The following is a 14996-nucleotide window of genomic DNA, read 5'->3' as shown; positions in this document are numbered from 1 at the left end:
TTCATTTCTGACACAACGGTGTTGTCAGCTTGAGACTTCTTAGAGCACCGTGGCTTCCAAACCCATTTATCCCTGACTTGACTGGTTACAATAAAAGCTACTTTTCTGACTCTCCAGAGAGGTCCCTGTGCAGCAGAATTGTCGCTTCATTAAAACCAGCTGATTACCGCGTCCGAAACATTTTCCTAGTAATAAAAAGGAAATTAATTACCTACCCTCCACTGTCAGCCTTGCTTTAAAAAGGCCCTGTTTTTAGTTATAAATACCAGTCTGGTGGTAGGAGAGTAATAGATGAGAAATGCTGGCTTACAGCTTCATATAAGCGAGGAAAGGGTTGGCATTTACAGAGTCATTGGAACTAAATTATAGATGGGGCGTCTGATTAACTTCTGCAAAAGATTCATCAACCCTGCTATCTCTTTAACACGTGTCTAAGCAATAACTTCTGGGTTATTAACTTCTTAAAAACATTTATGTGCTCAGGTGGTACAGGCAGGAAAGAGAAGTGTAGGTGACAAAGTGCATGTGGATGTAAAATAGCAATAGGAGGGGGGAAAAAGAGCAAGGGAAGAGATTCAAATTATAATACAAAAAACCTTTGGGGCCGTGAATGCACTGTCTATAATTTCCGTGGACATCTTCTGCTTCCTGTAGCCAAAACCCACTTTCCTGAAAGTGAATAGCAAATAAAAGGGGAGAGGTGTACGGCCTGTGATGGTTTAAGCTTAAAATTTGGTGTTGTTCAGCTGTCACTAGACAGTTCAGACAAGGATGTAGCTTAGGGAGTTGCTGTTGTGCAGAGGCTTAAGCAAGTGGGTAGCCTTGCTGGTTTGAGTAGCCTGGGCCAACTCGCAGCAGTCATTTAAATGACTGATGCCCTGATGTTGCTAAGCCTGAGTCTTTCCAGGATCAGGCCAGCAAAGTCATTGCAGACTCCGACTCTCTTTTATTTTTAAAAGCTGTCATATTTTATCTTGTAACCTTTTTATTTTAACTCTTCTGTGCTGTCCCTACTATCAAAAGCAATATGCAATATTTGGAGAGGCAGGCAAAGTGCCCATCAGTCAAGCACAGTTTTCCGCCGTGGCAATGAATGAGCATTGCTCCTGTAAATAGCAAGAGAGCGCCATCCATACCTAACCTAACAGAGGGCCTCGGGTTCAAATGCTGACTTTCCAGGAGCTCACATGCCATTTCTTTTCATGTGAGAGTCTGTCTGAGTGCTCAGAGAAGGTGCTGCACTTTCAGGGTAGGCTTAGCAAAAGTGTTGAAGTAATTAAAAGTAGGGGCTGATTGAATCGATGTTCTTAAGTCACTCAAAGGCGCTGAAAATACCTCCCGATCTTTGCTTTTTAAATACAGGGCTGAACACTCAAAACTTGCTGAAGTAACATTTGCTGCTGTGTCTTCCTCTCTGTTATTCATGTAAAATATCATCCACACACACGTGCCTGCCTGCCGCTCTCTTGCTCACACTCACACTTGTACTTGCACTCACACTTTTATTTACAGTGACATCCAATTCTAAGATAAGACTGAGAGCGCACGTTGCAGAGCTGACAAGTGATTGGCAGCATCAGCGCTCAGGATTTCAATGGGAAAAAGGGTCGCGTTAGAGTGATGCTGTAGCCATGGCGGTCCAGGAATTATGTAAGAGGCAAGGATATCATAGGGTGATCTCTTTTATTGGACCGGTTGCATAGTTGCGGTAGAGTAAGACAAGGTCTTGAATGCAAGATATTCATCTTCCAGGGAGAAATGAGCACTCAGCACCCTACAGACCCTAGGGAACATGCCAGGGGGGTTGACTGGGCCATTTGTTTCTGACTCTCTTTGGACCTGATCTAAGGCTGAATAAAGTCAATAGGACTCATTCCACTGATTTCAGTAGGACTTGGAAAGAGACCCCTCATATGCATGTGCATTTCCTTTTGCAGGGACCCCGAGGTTTGCTGGGACCAAAAGGGCCACCAGGTCCTCCGGGGCCACCGGTAAGTCGCACAGCATGCTCCACATCCCTGCTGTCTCCACTCAGCCCGGCTAGTTCAGCCCAGGTCCTACAGTTAGCTACTGATCGCAGGAGGCCCTTGCCCATCCTTATCTGGAACAAACACTGAAGTGAGCAAGATGCCCTGAGTGAGTTTAGAAGCCATGAGTTCCCAGCTTGGTCCTGTTGGGACATGTGGCAGGAGCTGAGGATCTGGCCTTCAGTTGGCTTGGCTGGCAAGAGTGCATGATAAAGCCAAATAACTTATGCTGTGCAAAGAAGCCCCCTGAACAATTCTGGACTCCCCGCTGGAGGTTCCTAGTCATCCCTGCTCCATGATACCATGATCGATACTCAATGAATGTGCAAACCCAAAGTTTTTCCTGGTCTCCATGTATAAATCCCATTGCATTGCATTGCATATGTAAGAGTGTCCATTCTAGAAGAGGTCATAGCATTTTTATGACCATCTCAGCCAGCTTATCAGTCTTTATATTTTATCAGCCACGCTATCCGAAATATGCTGGACTAAATCCTCATGTGCGGTAGGACAACATAGCTCTGCTCACTTGACCCACTCTCTCTCGAACAGTTCCATACAGTTCTTTTGGTCCGGTGATACTTTTCTTTTTGATGCTATGAGTCTCTTTCCTGTCCTTCTTACAGTACAGGGGTCTCTGCAGGGGCATCAAACCTACAGGGAAAATGTTGAAATGACTTTCCTAAGTATGCAAACTTGCATGAATTCTTGAGTGAGTCGCTTTGCCAGGTATCTTTCGAAAACCATTTGTTTCTTTGCAGCTGTTCTTGTCTGTCCAAGGGGCCTCGGTATTTCTTTTTTTGTTGTTGTTGCAGCTTTCTGCTTTCTTGGCTCAAAACAACCAGATGTTTTCTTGACTTAATGCTGTTAGATTTATATATATATATATATTTATTTATTTATTTTAATTCTTACTCAGGGTGTGGCTGGTATGGATGGACAAACAGGCCCGAAGGGAAATGTGGTAAGTTTTCACCATTAACTCTATCTTCAAATGGGTGCGCGTGTGCACACACACACACATAGATATGTGTGTGTGTGTGTGTGTGTGTGTGTATGTATTCTTTTTTAAATTAGATTTGCTAATTGCTTTTTAGTCTAGACTCATTTCAAAGCCAGTAAAAGCCAGGGAGGATATCTTTCTGCAGTAAATGGATGCTAATTTATTATAATTTGCAATGGAATTACACATTACAATCCCACAAAGATCAAACATCTTCATCGTGATTTATGTTGTCGTAATGAATTCCAAAATATAATCATTAAACCAAGACAAAAAGTCTTGTATGTATAATGCTTGGGACTGCATCAAAATGAAATTTGCCTTTTTAGAAGAGCCAGTATGAAGCCTGGATGATGTCAGTGCCTCAAACATTGGCCCAAGCAGGACTTAATTGGTCCATATGTTGGATTTTTTTCCTGGTCCTTTGTGCAGGGGTAAAACTCACCCATCAGTAATGCCTCATTTTAAAAGTTTGCTCTTTCTGTCTGTATGGGGAAGTATTGCCTGGTTCTTGGGTACTGGGAATCAGAACGTCTGGGTTTTGTTGCTGCTTTACCAAAGACGTGACCTGCATAACCTTGTTCACGTCACTTGACTCTCTGGTCACATCTCCAAAGAGTAAAATAATATGTGACTTGGAACAGAGCTGCGAGGCATAATTATTTGCATTTTCAAGCACTTCAGAATCCCTGCATGAAGTGTTGTGTGTGTATGCTTGTGTATAATACGTGAGCATTGGTATGCACAAAATATTTTATAGCTATTGCTTTAATCAAAATAACTCCACCCTCCATAACTAAAGCACACAAATGAAGCCAGAAAGTTGTTCTCTTTGGCAAAAACCTGGTCTCAATAGCATGCGGGACCTGGTGTTGTCTACTGGCAGTGGCCGCTAACGGAGCGTAGGAGGGATGCGATCACCACCCACCCAAACTGTGTGATGGGAGGTGGAGGGGAACAAGTCCTTCCCAACTCCTGCAGTAGTCTGTTTACACCCTGACTCCTGAGGATTCATCGCCTCTCTTGGTGCATTTTGCTGCATACGTAACTTTTGGCCATAACATTATAGTGTTGAGTGCGCTGAGCTCCCGCTTTGCTTTCTGACAGGGACCTCAAGGTGAACCAGGACCGCCAGGACAACAGGGTAATCCAGGTGCTCAGGTGAGACGACCGAAAGGAACTGGTTGGAAAAGAATCAATGCATTATTTGCCCATTGTAGTAAATCTTGGCTTGAAGAATGGCTTGGATAGCACATAATGAGTGGCTAATGGTACAGTTGCATTCGAAATGGGCCTAATCCTGTGCTCTAGGTCTAAATCCCTTCGAGTTTAGGGAATGAAACCTGAGACTAGTTTTGGGTCTTTCTTTTGCTGTTGGCTATAGCTGGTAGACCAGAGCAGAGCAAACCCCTAGATCTGACCATCCCGTGAATGGATCCAGATCTCACTGTGAATCTTTGATGTCCAAGGGGCTGGACGGCAAGTCAGGAGTCCAGGGTCAGCTTCTCAGCTCTGCCATTACACTTGTGTGGGACCATGGGAAGTCAATGTCCTTATTACACGCCTCAGTTTCCCCATTGTAAGATAATACCAGGCTTCCTTTGTAAAGCGTTTTGAGTTCCACAGAAGAATTAGGGATGTATTTGGCTGCCGTGTTGGTCTGAGACAAAAAAGCATGCAAACATCTAGAACGCTTGGTTCAGAGATGCGACCAACTGAGAAACTGCAAAAAAACCCAAACCAAACCAAAACAAAAAAGATATATTTTTTTTTGCAATTTCTACAGAACAATTATGCTCTTTAGAAGCGCACACTTATTTCTTGCAATAGATTTGGATCACTAATGGAGTTTGTGAAATCCCCAGTCGTTGCAAGTGTTTGAATGCTGCTTTGCTGAGGCACTGCCAAGTCTGTTTGGAAAGAATGATTTGTTCCTAACCACCCCTACCTTCCTTCTTTTCTCAGGGTCTTCCAGGTCCACAGGGTCCAATTGGTCCACCAGGAGATAAAGTACGTTAACAGGCTGCAGCTGCCACGTACGACAACTGTTGCCATTGCTGTGCATCTGCTTCTTCAGATACTCCATTGCCCCATATGTAACATCTGTTTGCAGCCGTGTACATGAAAGTTTAATGTCTCCCACTCTGGGCAGGGCAGAGACAAGAAAAACACAGTGTGTCTGTAACTCATAATATTTGTATGCACGTCCCATCGTAAGAGAAACATTTTGAAGACAGCCCTCGGTAAAATGTTATAAGATAACTTGAAACGAACTACTTCTGTAGGTGGAATATGCAAATGTATGTCCGTGGACAATAACGGTACGATCTTGGGGATAGAGATCATTATAAACCAGGACCCTGACGTGTGCCAAGTTGCACTGCTTTTCCATTTTTTGCATAGCACACTGTCTTTGCCAAAACAAATTCTGTCCTCAGTTATTCCCCTCCCACAATGTCGACTTTGAGGTTTAAATGAGGACAATGTTTGCCTGCTGAAATGACTGGGCTGTAATTCACTCCTCTGAGTATATTTGTATGCCTCCCATTGACTTAATTGGGGTGTATCAGATAGACTAGCATGAGAATTACCTTCATTGTGCTGGCGCGGTATAATAGGATGAGATTATTTATCGGAGACTATCCAATAGAGGCCATTCACAATTTCAAAGCAGAAAAAAAGGTGTTCCTGATTGAATTTCTGAGTCACACGCTCAGGTGAGTACAGATTCTCTTGGCTCCAGTCAAAGGATCGGGATCCGTCTTGTTAAAGGAAAGTAATTGAACCATTACAAAGAGACAGGGCAGGCAGCCCCACTCATTTATAGTTTTCCAGTTAAGCCTTTGTGATAAATGGGATGATATTTATCTCCTGTGACGTTTTATGCTCTGTGGGTCCAGTTCTTCTGCACCCTCAATTTGTGCCATTGCTTACATGGGCCTGGAAGATGTGCAAAACTCTGCCCGGCCAGAATGGAGCAGCTGGTAGCAGCTGATGTAAAGGGGATTGCAAGCCTGAGGGCAGGGCAGGATCAGACCCTGCCTGTTCTGTCATAGCGCCCATTACTGCCGTGTCTGAGAAGCACAAGCTGCATCAAATCCCATCCCAAAATAGCAGTCCATTGCGAGATGCAGTGGGTCCTCACCACACTCTCAATGGTCCTACCGCAGCAACCCGTTGAAAGACACCAGGGTTCCCCTTGTATTTGCACAAATCCTTACCCTCGTGGAAAGCTCACAGCCTAAATTAGTGCATTTCTGTAGTGTTTTCCTCCTCATCAAGATGAGGCCTCATTTATAAGAAACTGTCATCTCTTTCTGAGGTCGCATGCTGTAGTCCAGTGGGCTCCACTAAGAGTGGTGGTCATGCTGCCCGTAAGCCATTGTTCCTGTTTAAACAGAGGAGCTTGCATACGCCCCAACATGTGCTGGACCCAGGGCACATGGGGGAAGAGCCGCACCACAAACACATTGACCCTTGTTCTCTACGGGACAAAGCTGATGCTTTCAGGAGCCTGCTTGGTGCCTCGGGGATTCTGACTGTTGCTCGTTTGGTATCTTTTTAGGGTCCCCTGGGTAAACCTGGTCTTCCTGGCATGCCTGGTGCAGATGGCCCTCCGGTAAGTCGCCTGGAGCTGCAGCACTGCAGCCCATGTACCCACTAGGGGCCTGATCCGGCATCGCTAATGCACCGGGTGCCCTGTGGGTCTTGCATGCTCAAGATGCACGACGTCAGGCCCCAGTGAGAATGTATATGTTGGTTACGGTGATTTTATTTCAACCGCGCCTTTTAGGGCAGGTCCTCCAAGGGGCTCAGCACGTCCTCGGAAGCAGAAGGCATCAACTCCCAAGCAGTTAAGGGTTTTCAGAAGCTCTCAGGATTTACCCTATACTAATTTCTTCCAGCAAGCACTTTGTTCATAGAGGATGGACAGGCCTTTAAAGCCCACTAAGCATCTTGCTAGGACTCAGCAGTTCAGCTGCATAGGTGGTTAAGTGTTGCGTGCTGTGAATGCATCTCAAGCCAGTCCCGGGCAAAGATGAGGATGCATTTTCTGAATGGAAATGAGCGCTTTTGTACATGGGCCACTGGGTTTAAATTCAGTTTCTGCATTCATCTCCACCTGCAATGTTTAGAGCAGCAAGCAGGTAGGGCGAGCTCTGAGTAAGATGAAGCTCACGGCACAAGGGCTGCTCAGCTCTTCGTATCTTTTTCCATGCCATGAAGTGCTATCATCTTTTATTTCTCTCTGCAAGCCCTATTTAGCTCGTACCCCACAAAGTGAAACCTGTTGGCAGATGGCAGTGAGTTTAGGGTCTCCTACTGCCCAACGTAAGGGCCTAATTCAACACTACTTAAGATAATAGCACCCATTCTCTTGATTCACTAGACTTTATAACAGGCCTTACAGTTTGCAGCATGGGCAGGTCACTAAGCTAGAAGTTTAAAAACCCCTGGCAAGCTTGCCTTGAAGTGCTGTGTAGGTAAGGGAGCATTTCTTCACCTCTGTGTGCCTCTCATTTCATCTTCCAGTGTTTTTCTGTCTTCCAGTTTAGCTCTTTGGGACAAGGACTGGCTCATATTATGTGTATGTACAGCACCTAGCACAGTGGGTCCCCGATGTCAGTCAGGAACTGTAGGCACTGATCTGATACTAGTAATGATAAGGGCAGGCTAAGATGTCATAATAACTTGCCATCATGGAACCTCAAAATTGCCCTGTTTTAGAAACCAAACATTTGAAGTGTGGAAATCTCCAGCCTTTAAAGTAGATCTCATTTTAAAACACATAAGAGGCATCTGCTTGTAAAAGCGACAAATGTAAAACAGTTATGTTCTCTAATGTAAATGCAGAACATGCTGAAAAATTACATTTTCTACCAAGGGATTATCCTTTCCACCAAGGGCATTTAGATCGTTCATAAAACAGTTAGCTGAGTCAACAGAACTGTGAAAGCAAAGCCCGGAATATCTTTAAGGCAGTCGCTCTCCACGTGAAATCCCTGGAGCAGTCTCCACGGAGCTCCTCAGTTGTGAAAAGTGTCAGCTCTAGTTTTATGTCAGCAAAAGGTTGTATATCACCTCCAGCGCGGGCATGCGCATGCATGCATTCATGCTGCACGGTCACGTGGGCCTTTTGATCTCAGCAGGATCCGTGTAGGTTGAAGACGGTATGGGAGATCTTTGTAAGCAGGTGAGTCAGCTCTCTCCTGGGAAGAAGAGGTGCCCGAGTCCTCTTAAAAATGGGGCTTGGTCGATAGGTGGCATTTGCTAAATTCCTTTTCAAAAACCCCAGCGTCAGATGGCTTTTCAGTAGGAAACCCAACAAAGATGCGACAGTATTAAGGCTGTATTTTATTCTTGATATGGTTGAAGATGATCTAAGCAGTGCACGACCCCTTTTGAATAAGACAGCCATTTGACATCCCTTAGCAGATATTTCAGTGAATACGTGCAGGCAAGGCACGTGCCCCCAGCCATGTGTGGCTGCTTCTTGGCACAGCCCTAGTTCCTTGTAGGATATTCAGCTGTCATTTACCTCTGCAGAAATGTGTGCAGGTATAAAGAAATCTGGTTTTGTTTGGGGTTTGTTTGGTTTTTTTCCCCCCCTTTTTTGTTTTAAACCAGATCTTATGGATGGGATCCTGCACTTCTGGCATTCACTTTAATGTAGGCTGGTCTTGGGAAATAGTCTACAGTCTTGTCTTGTTTCTCGTGCGGTTGTTAGAAAATCATTTGCTTGTTCACACGTGAGCTCACAGGTGAAAAACCTACTGACTGGAGAGACACTTGCTGCTTTGAATATCTCTGGAAGGGTCTCATGTTCCTTTCAGCTCAAAAGCATCTTTGTATGCAGTGTCCCACAGCTAAGGGACTAATGGTTTTCTTTAGGCATTGCAAGCCCAAGAGATGCATTTTGTCTTAATGGCCTGCTGGTTCTTCCTTTAGCAAGGACATCAAGTCCAAAGGGTATGACCAGTGGCGGTTCTTCATTCTTCACTAGTGCACTATGCTTTATTTGCAATGCTTTTTTCAGACTAGTGAATGGCACTTTTTGTTTTCTACCGATTGAAGTCTCAACAGAAAGTTTTCTAGAGACACAAAATAAGAACGTGCTGGAAGCTATAGGGACGGGTTATTCAGCACCAAATCCAAAGAAGAAAGCTGGTCTGCATCCCAACAGCGAGCACGTGGTGGAGATGCAGGCTGAGCATTCATCGGGAGGTATTGGAAGTGACTCCGATCGTTAGCCAATTAATGCAGGAATGTGACCAACCTGGAGATGTCGTGACCTTCACAACTTTGCCAGCCTGCCGGGTTGATCTTGCAAGCCCAGCACTGTACAGCTGAATGTTTTTCTCATCACTCGCATGATGGGCATAGCACGTAGACCAGGGGAGTGGTATCCAGAGCCCGTGGGCTCTCTCCTACCTCTGCCATGGGCTGGCTTCCTCCCCTGGGGGAAAAAACCTCAACTTCCCTTGGCTTTTCCATCTGCCGCTACACACACGTTGACCTCTGCTGAGCTCACAGAGAAGTTGCAAGGTGGTTATGATGGGCAAAATGGGTTGAACTCCCCAGGAGAAAGTAGTATCACAACCCTAAGTGTCCAGCTGCTCGTTTATGTGGGTGAACCCAGCAGACCATGGTGGGACGGTTTGCACGCCAGGTCTCCCCACTGTGCATCTTCAGAAATAAACCGTACCTGATTGTCAGTTCTCAAAGCACTGACCAGACACTAAACTTTTCCCCTGCTTTTGTCTGTGTGTTTTATTAATAGGGTCATCCTGGCAAAGAAGGTCCTCCTGGTGAGAAAGGGAGTCAGGTAAGTGTCCAGCCAGACCTTGCTTGCCATCGTTCGGGATCGGAGTTAGCTTATGCATTCGCTACCAGGGAGGCATTAAAGGGCTTGCTGGTTCTGAAGAAAAGGGCGGACTTGTCTATACTAGGAAAGGTTTGCCAACGTGGCTACAGCTAAATAAAATGTAGTTTATGCAGAAAAAAACCCATCAGTCAAGCTTATACCAGTTCCCCGAATGAAGTAAGGTTATGAAGATGGTCTTGCCTGAATACCTGCATCTACAGTAGGGTTTTTGTTGGCATAGATCTGCTGGCAAAAGTTTTAAATGTAGACCTGGCGTCTATGTTTAAGAGTTTGAAACGTAGAGATTAAACATACTGAGAGAAAGTCCAAGGACTGGAAGGATGCAGCAGGAATGGATGGGCCAATTGATGTGCAGCAAGGTTAAGGACCCACTGAATCTGCAACAAGTCTGGCTCACCTGTCCACGTATTTCTTCAACTATTCCTGCTGCTTTTACCACTTTCAGGCTTTGTCTGCAAACCAGGGAGCTGAAATATTTGCCCAAAAGCTAACACTGTTCTCACAGTGTGAGTGTCCGTGCCAGTATTAGCGTATCTGGAAATGCCACAGGAGCAAAGGGTCTTAGGAGATTTTCAGCTCCATTTGCAATCTAGATGCATTGAGGCACTTCCTGACTTGAGCGGTGCCAAGTTTGTCCGTGAATTTGGGGAGACGTGTCGGTTCTTTCCTTGCTTGTATTTTCAATCAAAGGCGAAGCCGTGGGGCAGTTGCAGCTTGTCTAGGAAGGTATTTGAACCAAGCCTGTATCTAACATTGTCACCCAGGCTAGTTTTTTTGGTGAGCTTTACTGAAAAGCTGAGCAAATATGCAAACAGAAACCATGAAGGGAAAGACTCTTAATCAGGCACAAATAAATATTACCAGTGATGCAGAGGGAATAAAGAAAATGACTTTTTTGTGTATGTATTGATGGGGGGGGGTCATCATCCATCCCTCTCCCCCATCAAATTCCCCCTTTAACAGTACTTTAGAGAATATTGCTTGGGGCTAGAGTCCTTGAATTAAATGGTCATCAGTTTGTCTGGGAGATTTACCATTTGCATTCCCACTGTGTTGCATTCAGTTGAAAAACATTACTTTTGTCAAAAGTCTTTTATTAGAGCACCGTCTGGTTTGACTGAAGTTTGCCCTAGCTTTGCATAGATGCTATATAGTGCAGGGAAATGCTGCTTGCGACCTTGATCGGGGCCATTTCTCCAGCTGGCATCACGCAAGGCTAGGAACTCGCACATTCCCGTCTGCAGAATATTAAAACCCAATAAGCAGCCGTGCAGTCACTCGCTGTGTTGGGAGACGTTTAGCAAACATCGAGAAGTCAGCAGGTGTCGGGGTAGAAGTCCAGATCCAAGCCGTAACTTTCTCCATGAGTTATTACTTAAGCAATAATGATCTCAGAGCAGTGTTTGTGCTGCTAGATTTGTTCCAGTCAACACTAGCATGAGGTCTGAGACTCCAGCAGACTACAAGAAGCACCAATGCTTCAGCTCAGTCTGGCTGTCAGAGTGGAAAAATTGTCCAGGATTCTCTCTTAAAGAAATGTGGTGGTGGGGGGCAAGATATTTCTTTAGCTAGCTGAATAACATGCAACCCAGTCAGATTCAACTGAGAATATGATTTATTTGCAGAGTCTTAATGTAGCCCTGTAGGAGTAATGTCATTGCCCATCCATACCGGGTAATAAGAGCAATGCATCCATTGGACTCCAGGCTGACCAATGAGTCATAAAGGCCACAAGGGATCTTGAAGATGCTCCAGTCTTTCCTCTTACACAGCAAAGGCCAGTGACCCCAGGGATTTCTGCAGAAGCCAGTAATTTCTGCTTAAGTTATAGTGGCTTTTCCAAACCCGTTCTACACTTTTCCCATTCCAAATTTTTCAAATGGGGATGTCCTACATTTTGGATTTTGAAGAACTTGGGCCAGAAGAACTCTTGGGGAGAAGGAAATAAGTAACATTTGAATCCTTCTTATTTTTTTAATTGCATCCTAACTTTGAAATACAAGAACTTGTCAACCACCCCGCCCAGAGCTAAGAGGTAAAGTTATTTTTGCAGAAAGGAGTCACCAGTGGATCTTTGTATAAAACCTTTATAATTGGTCATTATAGCAATTATCTGTTTAGTGCTGATATTCTCCTCTCTCTCTCTCTCTCTCTCCTATGTGCATATCTCTATGCTGTAGTCAAACTGGAGAGAAAACAACTTTCTTTAAATTAGGCTCTCACTCCTTGCTGCATCTGACCATCCATACATTATGCTACTTAGGCAGCCACTAGCTTTCCTGTGTAGTTCAGAGCAGACAGATGGCCAGGATATGTACACATATTTTCTATCCAGCTGGTCCAACACTGCTCTATTTTGACATTATTTTGTTGTTGCTTTTAAATTGTAGGGTCCACCAGGTCCTCAGGGCCCAATTGGATATCCAGGACCACGTGGAGTCAAGGTAAGTAGATGGACAGGCAGAAATGCACACCCCAGCCCCTCTTCCTAACCCCCTTTTTTTCCCCGTAAACTAGATTTTGTAGCTTGGGTTGGCGATATCTGAGGCCATCTTGGATTATACCAAGCTAAACAGCAATCCTAAAATAATTTCACCTCCCTGCTTTTAACAAATTCTTAGGGACACTGGCTCTTTATCCAAATGGGCTTTACAGGGTAGTGATGTAGACTGGGTGGTGCTCCAGCAGTCGGGAGAAATCCCCAGACTTGGGCAAGCCTAAAGGCAACACTAGCAGTAAATATAATGTTGATCGTATGGAAGAAGTTTTATCTATGAGCCTAGGATCACTTTTTAAATCCTTCTGGAGAAATCAGGGGTGATTTGGATGCTCCACCAATCATCCAGATGGTCTGTTATTTGCTCTCCATTTGTATTATTTGCTCACTTCCCCTGCCCGGACGTTCGGATGTAGTCCTGTAGAAGCACTTTCTGTCTTCCTTGAATACTTGAGCTATATTATTATTCCTGGCGAATGTGGCACAGGTCCATCACAATAAGTTTCAATTTAAAACCAAAATAAATCATGGCCTCCACAAGAGGATTTTAACAAGCCCTGACTGTTAATGAAACAAACTAGTCCGTTATTAAAACAAAACGTAGTACTTCTTCTCCTCTAGGAGTAATCTGAGAGCTTGTTATATGAAACTCAGTTCTCTCCACAGTCTAAAACTCATATCCCCCATTCTTTCAGTAAATTGAATTGTAGTTCTTCCACCTACTTCTGATATCTGCAATACATACACATTAATAAGAAAGCAATGGTTATTATTCCCCGTCCTGTTACAGTTAAAATGCTCCGTCAAGCTGTATTAACTCTATTGCCGTTACAGACTGCTTCCCACATGCTTCCCTTGAAACGGCAGGGACCCGTTTGGTGGTTATAGGTACAGGATAAAGGGCAAAGGGGGCACTTAAAGCCCAGTGAAAAGCCCATCTCCTTTTTTCCCTTCCCCCATAGCAAGAAGTCACTTGCTTGTCCATCTCCAAAAATTAAACTCGATTTACTTTGCTCAAGCATGTTTTCATCTCATTTCTTTCAGCGCTTTAGGTTGAGACTTAGCGATCCATTAGGGAATGGCTTGCTATTATGTTTAGTGCAAAGTGGAACTATTCCACATTACAGTGATATAGAGAAAGTGTCATCCGCAAAATCCATCGTGTTTACCCAAAATGTCTTGCTTCCTACAAGCAGCGTTGAGTTAATTGAATAAGGCTCTGGTCCTTGGAGCAAAGAAAAGCCTTTCTCTCTGTCTGTCGAATTGCAGGTATAAATCAGTGTTAGCTCTTGCCCATCTCACCAGCATTCGGTCCTGCTTTTGTGAATTCTGCACAATTTTGTCTGCTTGGCCGTCGAAATGGGGGTGGAGGGAAAGGCCTGTAAAAGGTCTCGGGTAAATTGAAAACTATTTTATTAAACAGCCTTCTTTTGTTATTGGAAGAGTTAAGTGACGCAGCGCAGCTGCATCTAGTCCCCGAGGTGAAATTCGGGCCGGCTGCTCAAGGGGGGAGATCAGGGGCACGTCCTTCTATCCCTCAACCCAACCCAAGCAGAAAAGCTTTCAGTAAGGAGGCAGGGAGCTCTTCGGTGAAACTCCTGCCTCGTTCCTCAGGCTTTGTGGCCTTGCCTTTGGTACCTTCTCCGGCTATCGGCAGCAAGCACTGTCGGAAAAGCAGTGGGAAGGAGCCCGGCAGCATCCCCTTCACCACCTCCCTGAGCCACGCAGCTGGGAGCTGATGGGACGGTGCCTTTCATTTGGTCCCTGATGTGCAGCTTCTCATTTCCCAGTGCACCTCAGGGTGGCATTTGCTTGGCAGTGTCTTGAAGGTGCAGGGGAAACCAAAGCTTCTGGCTAGTAGAAATAGCCCCAGCTGGCTGGGATTTAAATCTCACCATCCATTTGCATTGGCTGCCTCTCGAGTGCCCTGAGGTGCACATTGCTGGGTTTTTGGTTGTGGCCGGGTTGGTCTAAGGACACCGGCGGGCGAGGTTCTTTGAGCAGATGTGATATCTTTTATTAAACCAACTGAGTAGTTGGAAAAAATGTTCTTAGCAAGCTTTCGGGTGCAATTGTCCTTCTTCAGGCATCGGACTCATTCCTTGGAGGCTCAGAGCACCGGAGACTCCCTATACCTGAAGAAGGGCGATTGTACCCGAAAGCTTACTGTGGACTTTTCCCCCAGTTGCTCAGTTGATCTAATAAAAGATAACACATCTGCTCAAAGAGCCTTGCCTCGAGATACACGTGGCATGATCCGCCCGCTGCAACTCAGTAAGGATGGCGGACCAAGTGTTAAATCACTGCCACAGTTGGAGCTGCGTCTGGCCACACTTCCAGGCCACTTTCTTGTCCAGGGACGTGTCCTTCTATGCCCGTAGGCTACCTCCATATAAGAAACTTGACTCTAGCAGCTCTAAGTAACTAAGGGCTGTGTGGACAGGAAAATGTAAGCTCTGTGCAGCGACCAGAACTGGAGTTGATGCAGGCAGGACCCGGACACGACCCTGCTGACACCTCTGGGACGTTGTGCAGCATGTCACGAGCAGATGCAACACAGGAGTATTTTTAAGTGCCTCGTTT

The 14996-nt window shown here is 45.1% G+C and overlaps 1 protein-coding gene across 2 annotated transcripts in view; it reads left to right on the top strand.

The window, feature by feature from the left end:
• Positions 1-14996, top strand: part of COL5A1 (collagen type V alpha 1 chain) — a 225467-nt gene that overhangs the window by 144925 nt on the left and 65546 nt on the right. For both annotated transcript variants that reach the window (XM_090022599.1, XM_090022598.1), the window contains exons 21-27: positions 1938-1991; positions 2947-2991; positions 4138-4191; positions 4996-5040; positions 6596-6649; positions 9812-9856; positions 12307-12360. In XM_090022599.1, coding sequence (XP_089878725.1) covers positions 1938-1991; positions 2947-2991; positions 4138-4191; positions 4996-5040; positions 6596-6649; positions 9812-9856; positions 12307-12360 — 351 coding nt within the window. The remainder of the gene's footprint in view (positions 1-1937; positions 1992-2946; positions 2992-4137; positions 4192-4995; positions 5041-6595; positions 6650-9811; positions 9857-12306; positions 12361-14996) is intronic.

Source organism: Crocodylus siamensis, chromosome 11 (assembly GCF_052110815.1).
Source record: "Crocodylus siamensis isolate JL-2025a chromosome 11, ASM5211081v1, whole genome shotgun sequence".
In the NCBI taxonomy this organism is placed as follows: Eukaryota; Metazoa; Chordata; order Crocodylia; family Crocodylidae; genus Crocodylus; species Crocodylus siamensis.
This window is presented reverse-complemented; position numbering and strand designations above follow the sequence as displayed.